The following is a 13,530-nucleotide window of genomic DNA, read 5'->3' on the forward strand; positions in this document are numbered from 1 at the left end:
TCAGGTGCTACTATAACATCTCGTGATAATTAGAAATATCTAACACTGGTTTAGTTAACATTATAACTGCTCAGCAGAATAATTAAAAAAACAAAAAAACAAAGGGGAAAGGAACACAGGAAACGCAAATGAAATCTGATATAACTGGGTGTTTAACACCAAAATGAAACCATCTACCTGAAAATGAGAAAAACAAAGAGCAGCAAGGTAAGAAAGTTAACATTCATAACAAAGTCTTTAAAGTGATGCAGGTATGCCAACATACTCCTTCCTCTCTAGAAAAAGGCAGACACATTCTGCAGGACCTATAAAACAGTCAGCATAAAAAAGCCTCCATAAATTTTGGAAAATGCTTTACACCCTAAAAACAAATAAAACTGATGAAGACAATGAAATGACTATTGACCAACCTGTTTTTGTAGGTTAGTCAGTTTACTCCTGCTGAAGATGATTCCAACCATATGTTCTTTCAGGTCAGCATCTGATGTTGCCTTCAGATACAAAAAGGGGAGAAAAGGAAGCAGGCTCTTTTAATAAAATTCATATATTTGACATTTTGAAATGTCTTGATAAGTAATTATGCAGGTATCTTAACAAGGTGAATTCATTTTAAATTGAGATCTACAACACTAAGATGAAGGATAAAAAGTTTGAAGAAATCACTATTGGCTAAAGTGACCATAAAAAGGACAAAATTTCTGACTTTAAGAAATCCAGAGAAGTATACTTCATGGATTTCTTTAATTTGGTCAATTTGTGTCATGTTGACTGAATCTATTTCCAAACTGTGAACACTATTAGTTCATATCCTATATTTGGTTATTAGAAGAGCAACTCAGGAAAATGACATTTGGTTAAAAAGGAAGTGTCCTAACAACACTCTCTGATAATGGTGGTCTTAAGTTACTCCAACACTGACAGTAAACAAAGAAACCTACAAGAAGAAATATGAAGGCTGAAGTTTTATAGTGCCTATCATGTGTATGACACTCTTTTAAGTGATAGATAAATATACAAACATATATAAATATACACATACACACGACCTTATTTAATCTTCAGAAAAACTCCACAAGGGGTTTGATGCTATGCCTGCTTTATAGGTAAGAAAACTGAGGTAAATCACCCTTGTATTAGAATTAAAAATGACTCAAGTTTCACTTTTCTTAGGATAGAGACAGCCACAAGAGAATGTTGCTCCCATCTTAACAATGAGAAAAGCTGTAATCTATACAACTGTAATTTTTGGGTGCCCACCAGAGAGCTGACATGGGCAACCAGATGAACCAGGTGAACTAAAATCTAAATTGACAAATCCATATTGTTGGACACTTCAAATTCTTTCTGTACCTGATACAAGTAAATGAGCAAACAATGAACAAGGTTCATTATAGATCTGAACAAAACTATCAACCAACTGAATTAATCACATTTATAGAACTCTTCAAACAACAACAGCAGAGTTTACATTTATTTACGTGCACACGGTAATTCACTAAACTATACCATTATGATGAGCTATAATTCAGGTCTTAATAGTTTCAAAAGTGATGAAATTATACAAACTATATATATATATATGTATTTTACCACAAAGGAATTAAAGTAGAAATTAACAATACAAGGCTATCAGGAAAACTCCCAATATTCAGAAATTAAATAAGACACTTGTAAATTACCCAGAAGTCAAGAAGAAATCAAAATAGAAGTCAGAAAATATTTTTAATTGAATGAAATGGAAAAAAAACAACACTCAAATCTGTGACACTCAAGCAGTGCTAAGAGGAAAATCACAGCATTACTTATATGAGAAAAGAAAGATCTCAACTCATCATATTAGGACTTTAAGAAGTCAAAAAAAGAACACATTAAATCCAAAGCAAACAGCTGGAAAGATATAATAAAAGAAGATACATAACAATAGAGTCTAAGGATAAGAGTACATTATGAACAATTTATGCCAATAAGTCCAGCAACTCAGATGAAATGGGCAAATTACCTGAAAGGGAGAACTACAAAAGCTCAAAAAGAATGGATAACTGTAGCTTCCTTGTATCTACTAAGGAGAGTAAGTTTGTAGAATAAATTTTTGTGTGTGTGCTAGGTATAGCTAGAATACACATTAACAAATGAGTTCCTTTTAGACAGGAAGATCTTTTAACTTCTTTCACAATTTATTTTGGTTTTTTCTTTTTAAAAGCAGCTGTATTGACACATAGCTCACATACCATATTATTCATTCATTTAAAGTATACAGTTCAATGGTTTATATACATTCACAGATAAGTGCAGCCACCACCACAGCCGATTTTAGAGCATTTTTACCCCCAAAAAGAAACACTGTATCATTCAGTTATCACTCCTCTAGCTCATCTTCTTTAAACAAAAATAAAGTACATATAAGGAAACACTGCATACCCATTAATATACACAGCAATATATGGGTTATTCTACTGAATAAAAGAAAATGAAAAAAGAGAAATATATAAGAAATCCGTTCTGATAAAAATTCTCAGCAAACGAGGCACATCCTCAAACTAAGTGCAGTTACAAAAAATCTATGGTGAAAGATTGAATACTTTCCGTTTCCAATCTAGAAAAGGCAAACATATTTGATCTACTTTTATTCAACATGGTAACTGAAGGTATTAGCCAGTGGAATAACACAAGATTGGAAAGAAGTAAAACTGGCTTTCTTTGAAGACCATATAATTATCTATGAAGAAAATTCCAAGGTTACTACAAAAGAGCTTCTCGAACTATTAAGTAAATTTAAGAAGACCATGAAAAAAGTGAAAGTGAAAGTCACTGAGTTGTGTCCGACTCTTTGAGACTCCATGGACTATACAGTCCATGGAATTCTCCAGGCCAGAATATTGGAGTGGGTAGCCGTTCCCTTCTCCAGGGGATCTTCCTCTCTGGGGATCGAAGCTAGGTCTCCTACATTCCAGGCAGATTCTTAAGCAGCTGAGCCACCAGGGAAGCCCAAGAATACTGAAATGGGTAGCCTACCCCTTCTCCAGTGGATCTTTCCGACCCAGAAATTGAAAGGGGGTTTCCTGCTTTGCAGGCAGATTCTTAACCAACTGAGCTATAGGTGTCCCTTAAGAAGACCATGTGCTGTGCTGTGCTTAGTTCCTCAGTCGTGTCCGACTCTTGCGACCCCATAGACTGTAGCCTGCCAGGCTGCTCTGTCCATGGGATTCTCCAGGCAAGAATACTGGAGTGGGTTGCCATTCCCTTTTCCGTAAGAAGACCATAGGATGTAAGTTTAATGCACAAAAGTCAATTGTATTTTTATGTACTAGAAATGAATAACTGGAAAGTGAAATAAAAATATTTACAATAGCATCAAAACCATGAAATGCTTAGGGATCAATTTAATAAAGTGTGTATAAGACATGTACACAGAGCTGAACTATAAAACATTGCTGGCAGAAATTAAACAAGATCTAAATAAATGGACAGAACTAAATAAATATAATATTCATGGATTTGCTGTTGTTGTTTAGTTGCTAAGTCCTGACTGTAACCCGCCTGGCTTCTCTGTGCATGGGATTTCCAGACTCAATATTAAGATGTCAATTCTCCCCAAACTGACTTAGCACTTTGGTGCAATTCCAATCAATATTTCAGCAGCTTTTAAAAAAAATTTTTATGTTTTTTGTGGAGGAGGAAGAAATCGATAATCTGCTTTTAAGCTTTATATGGAAATGGAAAGAATCTGTTTTTCAAAACAACTTTGAAAAAGAACTTGGTTGTAATCTCTATAAAGCTACAGTAATCAAGACAGCTTGATGTTGGTGTAAGAATATACATATAGATTAATGAAACAGAATACAGTCCAGAAACAGACCTATACATTTCTGGTGGACTGATTATTGATAAAGGATAGTCTTTTCAACAAATGGCAGTAGAAGAACCAAACATCTTCATATCAAAAAAAAGAACCTCTACTCTTAATTTACACTATATAGAAAAACTTGAAATGTACATAGTTCTAAATAAAAGAATTAAAGTTCTAATGTTTCTAGAAGAAAACAGGAGAAAATCTTTGTGACTTTAGTTAGGTAAGACACAAAAATCATGAGTCATTAAAAAAAAACCAGATAAACTGAACTTTATCAAAATTAGAGACTTCTCTGGAAGATAAGTCACAAACTAGGAGAAAATATTTGAAAATGTATTTTTACCAAACATGTATTTGGTAGAAGACCTATATATATATATATGTATCTTGAATATATGAAGAAATCTTCCAACCCAATAATAACACAAACAGCTCAATATGAAAAATATGGGTAAAAAATCTGAACATACATTTTGGTAAATATAGCACAGAGATGGCAAATATACATGAAAATATACTCAATATTATTAGTCACTGGTGAAATCCATGTTAAAACCACAACAAGGGGCTTCCCTGATGGCTCAGTGGTAAAGAATCTGCCTGCTAATACAGGAGACACAGGTTAGATCCCTGGTCGGGGAGGATCCCACACGTCAAAGAGCTTAGAACTAAGTCCATGCACCACAACTACTGAGCCTGTGCTCTAGAGCCCAGGAACCACAGCTGCTGAGCCCACAGGCTCTAGCATTCGTGCTGCGCAGCAGGAGAAGCCACCGCAATGAGAAGCAAGTGCACCTATCTCTAGAGTAGCCCCCTGCTCGCTGCAACTACAGAAAAGCCCAGCAGCAACAAAGATCCAGCACAGCCAAAAATAAATGAATGAATAATCAAAATTATTTAAAAAACAAAAACACAAGATACAAGTATATACCTATAAGAATGTATAAAATTAAAAAGAGTGATAGTATCAGGTATTGTCAAGGAGATGTGGAGCAACCGGAAATACTTTGTTGGTAAAAATGTAAAATGGCTTAATCACTTTGGAAAGAGTTTGCAGTTTCCTAGGAAGTTAAACATATACTTATTATACAGCAATCCTACTCACAGGTACCTACCCAAGAGAAATGAAAACATGTCCATACAAAGATCTGCATGCTAACGTTGACAGCAGTTTTATTAATAATAGCTAAATAGAGGAAATAATCCAAACATCTATCAGAAATTTGTGAAATGATAAATAAACTATGGTAAACTCATACAATGGAATACTCCTCAGCAACCAAAAGAACAAACAACTGATACATGTTCTTATACTACCTATAAAAAATCAGACAAAAAGGCTACTTTCTATACTGTTCCATTAAAACCTGGGGAAAAGCAATACTAGAAAAAGTGAAGTCGCTCAGTCATGTCCAACTCTTTGGGACCCCATGGACTGTAGCCTGCCAGGCTCCTCCATCCATGGGAATTTCCAGGCCAGAATTCTGGAGTGGGTTGCCATTTCCTTCTCCAGGGGATCTTCCCCACCCAGGGATCGAACTGGGGTCTCCCTCATTGCATGCAGATTCTTGACCATCTGAGCCACCAGGAAATGGCCATACTATAGGGAAGAAAATAAGCAGAAAATAGTTCAGCGGTTGCCATGGGGGAGGAATGAGATGAGAGGGCTGAATGCAGAGGAATGATGGGAAATTCTGGGAGGGATGGGTTTTAAAAATTTCTTGTGATGGTTTCACCACTCTACACACTGGTCAAAATTCAAAACAGACAATTTTTTAAAAGGATGATTTTGTATGTAAGTTTTACTTCAAAAATCTGACTTAAAAAATGCTTCCCTTAAAAATTACATTATCTCACTGGTATCCAACCACTAGCAAACCTTTCCCACTCATCCCCAATGCCTCAGCATACACTCTCCTACGTTTGGCCAGCCTCTTTTATGCTCCCATCCTCTCATCTTTTTAATCTAACTTTCATGCATTCTCTTTCAGGTCTAACTCAAAGTCTAATATCCTCCAAGAAGCCTTCTCTGTCCACTCCAGGGACAATAACCTCAACATACTCTGAAATTCTATGACGTGTGCAATTTTTCACATATTTAATACAGTGATTATATACTAGAGAGCATCCCTGATGATCTGTTTTGGGAGGGAGGGGATGGACTGTTCATGTTTAAGAACAGAAGGCAAGTTTTTTGAGAGCTTGATACCAGTTCTCAAGGTTGTTAAGCAAACAACTGCCATTTGCTAAAATTCAGTTGATTTAATGAGTACTCAGTCTTGTAGCTGTCAAAATGCTATCTCCAAAAGATGCTGAAAAATAATTACCAGAGTTGTGAAATCTTTTTTTTTTTATAAACAGATTCCTGATAGAAAAATGTGGATGATTTAGTTGCCTCTGTATCGGAAGGCACAGAGTTAGCTTAGGTAAGTCCTTGAAAATATCTTTCAAAGAACTGTCAAGATGAGTATTTATAGCATCTCATCTATTAATAAATACACAAGAATATGAAGACTAGTCATGGTTGACTTCTCTTTTTGAAAATGGATGAAGTTCTCTTCTTAGATACAGTGCTTTAGTTTAGACCAAATAAGTCAGGCAAATGCACTTTAGAAGAAATTTCAAGAACAATATAAAGGACAGGCTATTCCAATAAAAATTCACTGCACACGTGTGGGTTTACGCCATGGTGGATATAAAGACAAACCAGACATGTACTTTGTCTTTAGGAAGCTTTGATTAAATAGAAGATACAAGCCATGTATGTATCTTGGACGTGGACTTGGGCAAACTTTGGGAGATGGGGAGGGACAGAGAGGCCTGGAGTGTTGTAGTCCATGGGGTCGCGAACAGTCGGACATGACTGGGTAACTGAACAACAATAAACCATGTATACAAATAAACTCAACAAGAGAGAAATCAAGAGACACAGAAATTACTGTGAAGTTTAGCAGAGGAAATACTTCTTTTGTGTCTTCGCCATGAACCTTCTTTAAGGCTCATGGAGAAGACAGTATTTTTGAGCTGAACTGTGAAGGACAGAGAAGATGGAGGAAACTGCACAGCACAGTCAACAATGAAGCTGATTTTACAAATGCCAACATTTAAACAAAACAGCCCAAGGTTCAGAGCAAATTTTGTTGTTACTTAAAATACTAGCTAGATCATACAAGAGCAAAAAGTGAGTATCTTCTGATAGTTCCTTCATCTTCTTTCTAATTAAAGTAAAAAATATTAACTACTCAGAAACTAGTATCACATACACATTAAAATATGTAGGAATGCATGGATTATTCTACTGAACAAAAGAAAATGGAATAGGGAAATAAATATTTTTAGAATATAAATAAATACATTGTATACTTTTTCCTCTCCTTCAGGTGATGACAACAGTGCTTTTTCCTCTTGTTCTGGTGTGGGTTCTGCATCTCCAGAGATGAGCTTTCCAAATACCTGGTGAAGAAGACAGGGAGGTGAGAGCAAACTAATGGCAGGAATTACCACTGTGAAGGCTTGGAGGACTCAACAGCTGATTCTGCAGGTTTTATAATATTCCTATGCTATTCTTACTGTACACCTCTACTTTTCAGAAATATGAAAGCAAAATGAAATATAAGAATTTGGGCTATGAGAAGAAAAAAATGGGCCAAACTTATGGCTAACAATCTCTAACAAATTGAACAAACTACTTTGTTAAGCTCTTGATATTATTATTGAAGTAGTACATCATTTCATTTTATTCTGTGCTAGACCATGTGTAGTAAGGACACTCACTTGAGATGTAATAAGTCTGAACACTCGCAGAGTCTCAGCTTCACAGTTCCTTTGCTGGGCCACACTGGCTGAGATCTGGCCAGCAATTTTTGTGCTTTCGCCATCCTTCCAGCCCAGGACCTTAACCTGTCGAACTCTCAGTGTATTTTCTGGGCCCTTTAATTCAATTTTGATGATGTGATTATCCCCTCCTGGAAGTTCACTTGTTACCCAACCAATGTGCCTGGAATCCAGATCAACCTAGGGGAGCAGAAAAGGGATATAAACCTGATACAAGTGGATTACTATTTTATCACTGTCCTAGACTTAATAACAGTAGTTATTATGTTAGTGTTAATAACAGTAAGCTCAAATAACAAATAATTGTACACAGAGAAAAGTGTATTAGATTATTTCACACTGATTATCTTATTTAAATCTTGTAAAGATAAGCAATACTATAATAGCTACAGATGAAGAAAGTTAGGTTAACACAGATGGCAGGAGTCTAGTAAGTGGTAGAGTTGAGAATTAAAATACAGGTCTGCTTACATTATAGGCACTATATGGCTTCCGAGAACAAGTTACATAAGTGAAACCACTGAAAACAATTTTCATGACTGAACCTACACTGCCTGTAAGTAGAAATACTCACATGATCAGCAATGAAATCCTGTTTTGTGCACCTTTACACGAAAGCACATTTAAAGCAAGGATTTTAGCTATGCAGTTACTTAATGTGTTTTACTTTTGAAGAAATATTATATAATAGGCACCCTGAATCTCCACAGGGGAGCAGAAGTCAAGGTGGAGGGCTGTAGGCACTGTATACTTACTCATGACTACAGAACATTTAGAAAAATAATGGGTAAGATGTTTAGAACAGAGATGGTTATAACTATTCCCATACATGGTCTATTTGCCAATTTAGTGTTTTGAAAAGAGATGATTTCCTGTAATACTGTGGCATGCCAAAATTAGAACTCAACAGTGGAGACTGAGAAGAAGAAATTTCTACCAGGGCAGTAAAAACATTTAATGACAGTTTTAATTACCTGCTTTATTCTGCACAAATCTTCTACTGCTTTGCCAGTTAAGAAGGTCATTGAGGTGACTTTATTCTAAAATAAACAATTCAAAATAGTTATTATGCCATGTTCCTGGCTCTAGAACGGACAGTGATTTCTTACAGCCTATCAGTATCATATCAACTCATCTGCTTTTTTATAGTCCTTCTAACTGACTTCATTCCATCTGTCCAACCAATCATAGCTCCTACAACTCCAGTCTTTTTATTATTCTCACAAACTCCATCTTGAATCACACATTTCAGTCCTTCTCTATGGGCTCTGTGGAGAAGGAAATGGCAACCCACTCCAGTGTCTTGCCTGGAAAATCCCAGGGACAGAGGAGCCTGGTGGGCTGCTGTCTATGGGGTCGCACAGAGTCAGACACGACTGAAGCGACTTAGCAGCAGCAGCAGCTAATCATTTAAAGTCTATCTGTATCATGAAGTCTTTCAACAATTCACCTTGCTGCTTATGTCCCATTCTTATTATTCTCATTGCCTCTGGTGTAAAAGGGAGGAAGGCAGGTAGCTTAAGCAACAAATACTTTGTGAGTATCACAATGCCCCCAGACAGCTATAGGGACGAGTATCACGATGCCCCCAGACAGCCATAGGGACTTGGGGGAGGACACATGAGAGCGATGAGTTCTATCCCCTTGAGATCTTTGCTACACTAGGGGAGGACCATTTAACATATAAAGTATCAAAAGAAATTTAATACCTTTAAGTACTGGAAAGAATCATACTGGTACTAGAGTCAGAGACCTTAAGACTGAGTAAGTTTTACGCCAAGTACATCAAGAAATAGATGGATATATGAATTCCTTGGAGAGTTGTATACTTTTAAGTGCTATAGGCTGATGCAATTGAAATTAACAAATGCTGTGTTTAAGGTAGTGTGGTGGGAAGGCTGGCGGACACACAGTACACTATGTAAGTCTTAATGATGCGTATAAATCAGAGGAGGTTTCCTAAAAGAAAAGCTGATGTCAGCATATCTGTTAAAAATGAATATTACCATGATTATCTCTCCTAAAAGACAAAATGTTAAATTGACTGCAACCACTGTTTTGATGGAAAGTATATTCTAGCTTAAAACATGAATCAAAGATAACACTGTACTGAGCAGTGAGTTCCTGTCAGAAAAATGTTCTGATTTATTACACTTGACTTTCAAGTAAGATAAAGTAGTTGTACCACCTCTTGGGTCTCAAGAGGTGATAACCTAGTGATAGAGTGATGTATTAGCTAAGCCTTTTTTTCCTTATTCAGTCTGTGCTGATGGACAGAAGTTGGGGTGACTGCAGACAGCAAGGAGTGCTCTGACTGTAGACTGAACTTCTGTGGTTGGCATTCTCCATTCAGGTCATCTGAGACCCAAATCCACCACTTTGGCTCTCCCTGGGAAAGGAAATATACAAATGGGACAGGAGCAGCTTGGCAATGGCCCAAGGGGACTTTAATGCTGTATCTGCAGGCCACTTCCTTTCTGAGGGAAAAAATTCTAAGAAGTATTCTTTCTCAAGAATGGGGTTAGAAGCACGGGAATCGGGCAGTTGGTGTTACATTCTTCTTGGCCCTTAATACTCAAGTAAATAGGATGCTTTTTCTTCTCCAGTGTTTTTCGTTAAAGAGTGCTCAATTCAGTTGAAACATGTAGACAGGCTAGAGCTAGGAAGAATATATAGTATGATTACATAGGTTAACCCAGGAACTCTCCTCAACTCCCCTGTGACGGTGGGGGTGAGGATTAAAAACTGAAGGCTAATTACACTACAGGTCAAACTGCATTAAGTGCCACTAGAGTAAGGTAAAAATGAACCCAGAGGGGAAAAAGAGTAACTTTTATACAAGAGGTACTGGGGGAGGATTTGTCTGCTGTGTCTTAGACTTGGGAAAAATCTGAAAGGCAGAGTTTAAGAGAAGGACTTGCAGGCCAAGGAAATAACTTGAACAAGGGCATGGAAGTAAAAAATCATGGAGTAGATATTTATTTTGCTTAGCTATAGATTTCATATATTTATAATCAGATCCTTTCTTAAAATGGGTATTCCACAGTGCCCCAAGTTATATTAATCTGTTTTTAGATTTAAGAGTTACTTTGAGAATATAAATAGGTTGTTTGGTTAGTGAAGTTCCAGATGAAAGCCTTTTTGCTAAAACTCAGAAATGAGACTGTATGATTAATAAAGGTCTGAAAAGAACTAACAAACCACAGTTAAGTTTCCTTTCTTACCCCAAGATCTCGGGAATTGTCCACATGAACAGATACATAGCGGGCATTGATGCCTTTTACACAGTTGATGGTGATGTTCTTAGTTTTGTTTTTATCCTCATCTCCTGACTCCCAAAAGGTTTCTGTGGAACCATCTGTCAAACTGCCAATCATGGCAGGTCGGCTTGAAGTTTTTATGTCAACAATGCTGGTTAAGTCCTTTAAGCACATTACTATGCACAATTCCTACCAGAAACAAATACACATAATTGTAACACTCAAATGGAAATCTTCCACAATAATAAAATAGGCATGAGATAGAAATAAAAGTATCAAATTGTTTAGGAGGAATTTTCAGTTTCTCCTTCAATACTTTGTTGAGTGTTAACAGGATAACTGTTAGATGACTGACCTGACTCATAGCCTCAAAGCCAGACTGTATGCTGATGCTAAAACTCTCTTCACTGTCTCCATCATCTGATTTTGACAAAATATTGTTAATGTGATGAAAGACATTGCTCTGATGGAGGAACTGGTGATCAGATTGCTTGAATTTCAGACTCCAGCACCTAAAAAGGCATAAGTAATATATTAAATAATTCATTTTCAGGAACCTCTAAGAAATTCCTTGAAACAAAAAGCACTCTGCAGCTAATCTTAATGCTGTAGGTAAAATAACAATATTAGAAATTTTAAAAATTCAAGAAACAAAATGATTTCTACTGGCTATTTTTTGGAGAAACATACGTCATTTCTGTTGAACAATGTAAATTCTAAGGAAAGTTCATCCATTTTAAATATAGCCAAACTGACACATGAAGATCAAAGTTATAAAAGCAAAAAAGGTAAAAATCAATTTTGTAGACAAGTGTTATCCCAACTATAATAGCCTCTTAAAATTTATTAGTCCTACAATTCTACACTAATTCATCAGAGTATAACACACTTTGTACTTCAAAAATCTTGCACTATAGAATCTCTTCTCTGCTGGTCTCATCATTAGGAATGTGGGTAGCCAAAATCACTCTATCAACCTATTTTTTATAAAAATCAATGGAGGATTTACTTATATGTGTAGTCCAGTACGAGGCTCTAATGATAAAGTTCACAATGTAAAAGTAACCGTGAGGACTTAAAAGGAGGGGATATTCTTCAATGTAGTCTTAGGATTGGCTGAATTTCTCTTGATATTCTTTTCAATTCAAAATCCTATTTTGAATTCTGTTTTTGAGATTTCATTGCCCTCTCCATTTTTGCAACATTTAAGTTTCTACTCTTGAGGAGCACTGAGACATGTCATTTGGGGTAGAAGAGAAAGGAAAGTGAGGAAGACGGTTTCAGACTGTGACAATTTAGAGGACTCAGAAGTATACGATCCACAATTTATAGAGGGGCCAACAGGCATGAGCTGAGGCAAGGGGCACTTCTAAACTACAACCATAATGAGGGAGGCACCATTCATATAACACAGGATTCTTTCTACCTAAAGTATTTAAAGAGGTCTTTCAAGCATTTCATGCTTTGACTGCTTCAGAAAACTCCTTTTCCAGGGTACTTAGGACACTTGGAAATAAGATTACCTCAGGGCCATCTGCTGTAATGAACTGCCACTGGGGAGAGACATCATAAGATCGGAGATAGTCTGAAGTAGGCGGTGAAACGTGTGTGGTAAAGGATGAGCGGCTTCCCCTGCAATCACTATATCTGAGAGCGGATGCTCACATACCCTTGTATCTTTCTCCTAAGACAGAAATGGCAAGCAAGTTCATCAGTTTGGGAGCTGGAAAGAATTTTTCCCACAAAAGAAAATGTGTACTGTAATGATACTGATGTAGTAGAAATGTAAACAACAAAACCAAACCATACCTCAAACATCCAGTAAGATTAACTAATTATGTTTATATTTCTAAAGGAAAAAGTGATAAGGTCACCTATAAATAAAATCACCAAACCAAATAAATGCCACATATGAGGATCAATTCCAGTGTACTCACTAATCTACTAGCAGAAATGAGCCGTTCCCTTCAGCTGACCACCACCCAAACTGCTGGCCCACAAAGTTGGGAGCCAATAAGCAGTTGTTTCCATTCAGTAGATTTTGGGGTATCTGTTACACAGGAACAGATATCTCTTATGGAAGTGTGATAACTTCACATTGTAATTGTGGATTATTTTCTATTTTTCCTTGCAGCGCTATTGATTTTCATTTGATATCTTTAAGGTTATTTTATTAACTACATGCATACATTGAAGACACAGAATTACTCTTTTATCATTTTGTAGAGAGCCTCCTTATCCCTATTGATAATTATGTCTTGAAGTCTATTTTATCTGATGTTAAACTAGCTGTAGCAACCTAATTCTGATTGGTAATTTATCCAGTATATCTTTTTGTACTTTTAACCTTTTACTTTTAATCTTCCTCTGTCCTTATGTTTTAAAAGATATGATGCTTATAAACAGTACCGAACTTTTGATTTTTTCTATCCATTCTAGCAGCTTTTTAAATTGAGGATTTAGTCTTCTACTTTTTTACTGTAGAAATATAAATGAGATCCATAAATCACAGCTACAGAAATATAAATGTGGCTGGAACCCAGGCTTCCAGGGTCCACATTCAACGCTTTTCCATGATACAGGCTG

At 36.4% G+C, this 13,530-nt stretch overlaps 1 protein-coding gene across 9 annotated transcripts in view; it reads right to left on the reverse strand.

The window, feature by feature from the left end:
* MYCBP2 (MYC binding protein 2) overlaps positions 1 to 13,530 on the reverse strand; it is a 256,043-nt gene that overhangs the window by 19,489 nt on the left and 223,024 nt on the right. For 8 of the 9 annotated variants that reach the window (XM_081550023.1, XM_081550022.1, XM_081550021.1 and 5 more), the window contains 7 exons: positions 12,468 to 12,628; positions 11,300 to 11,456; positions 10,909 to 11,133; positions 8,659 to 8,724; positions 7,625 to 7,864; positions 7,205 to 7,303; positions 411 to 491 (listed from right to left, as the gene is read on the reverse strand). In XM_081550023.1, the coding sequence (XP_081406149.1) occupies positions 411 to 491; positions 7,205 to 7,303; positions 7,625 to 7,864; positions 8,659 to 8,724; positions 10,909 to 11,133; positions 11,300 to 11,456; positions 12,468 to 12,628 (1,029 nt within the window). The remainder of the gene's footprint in view (positions 1 to 410; positions 492 to 7,204; positions 7,304 to 7,624; positions 7,865 to 8,658; positions 8,725 to 10,908; positions 11,134 to 11,299; positions 11,457 to 12,467; positions 12,629 to 13,530) is intronic. The other variant, XM_081550017.1, reaches the window with a different exon arrangement.

This window comes from Giraffa tippelskirchi, chromosome 12 (genome assembly GCF_054371585.1).
Source record: "Giraffa tippelskirchi isolate mGirTip1 chromosome 12, T2T-mGirTip1v1.2.pri, whole genome shotgun sequence".
NCBI lineage: Eukaryota > Metazoa > Chordata > Mammalia > Artiodactyla > Giraffidae > Giraffa > Giraffa tippelskirchi.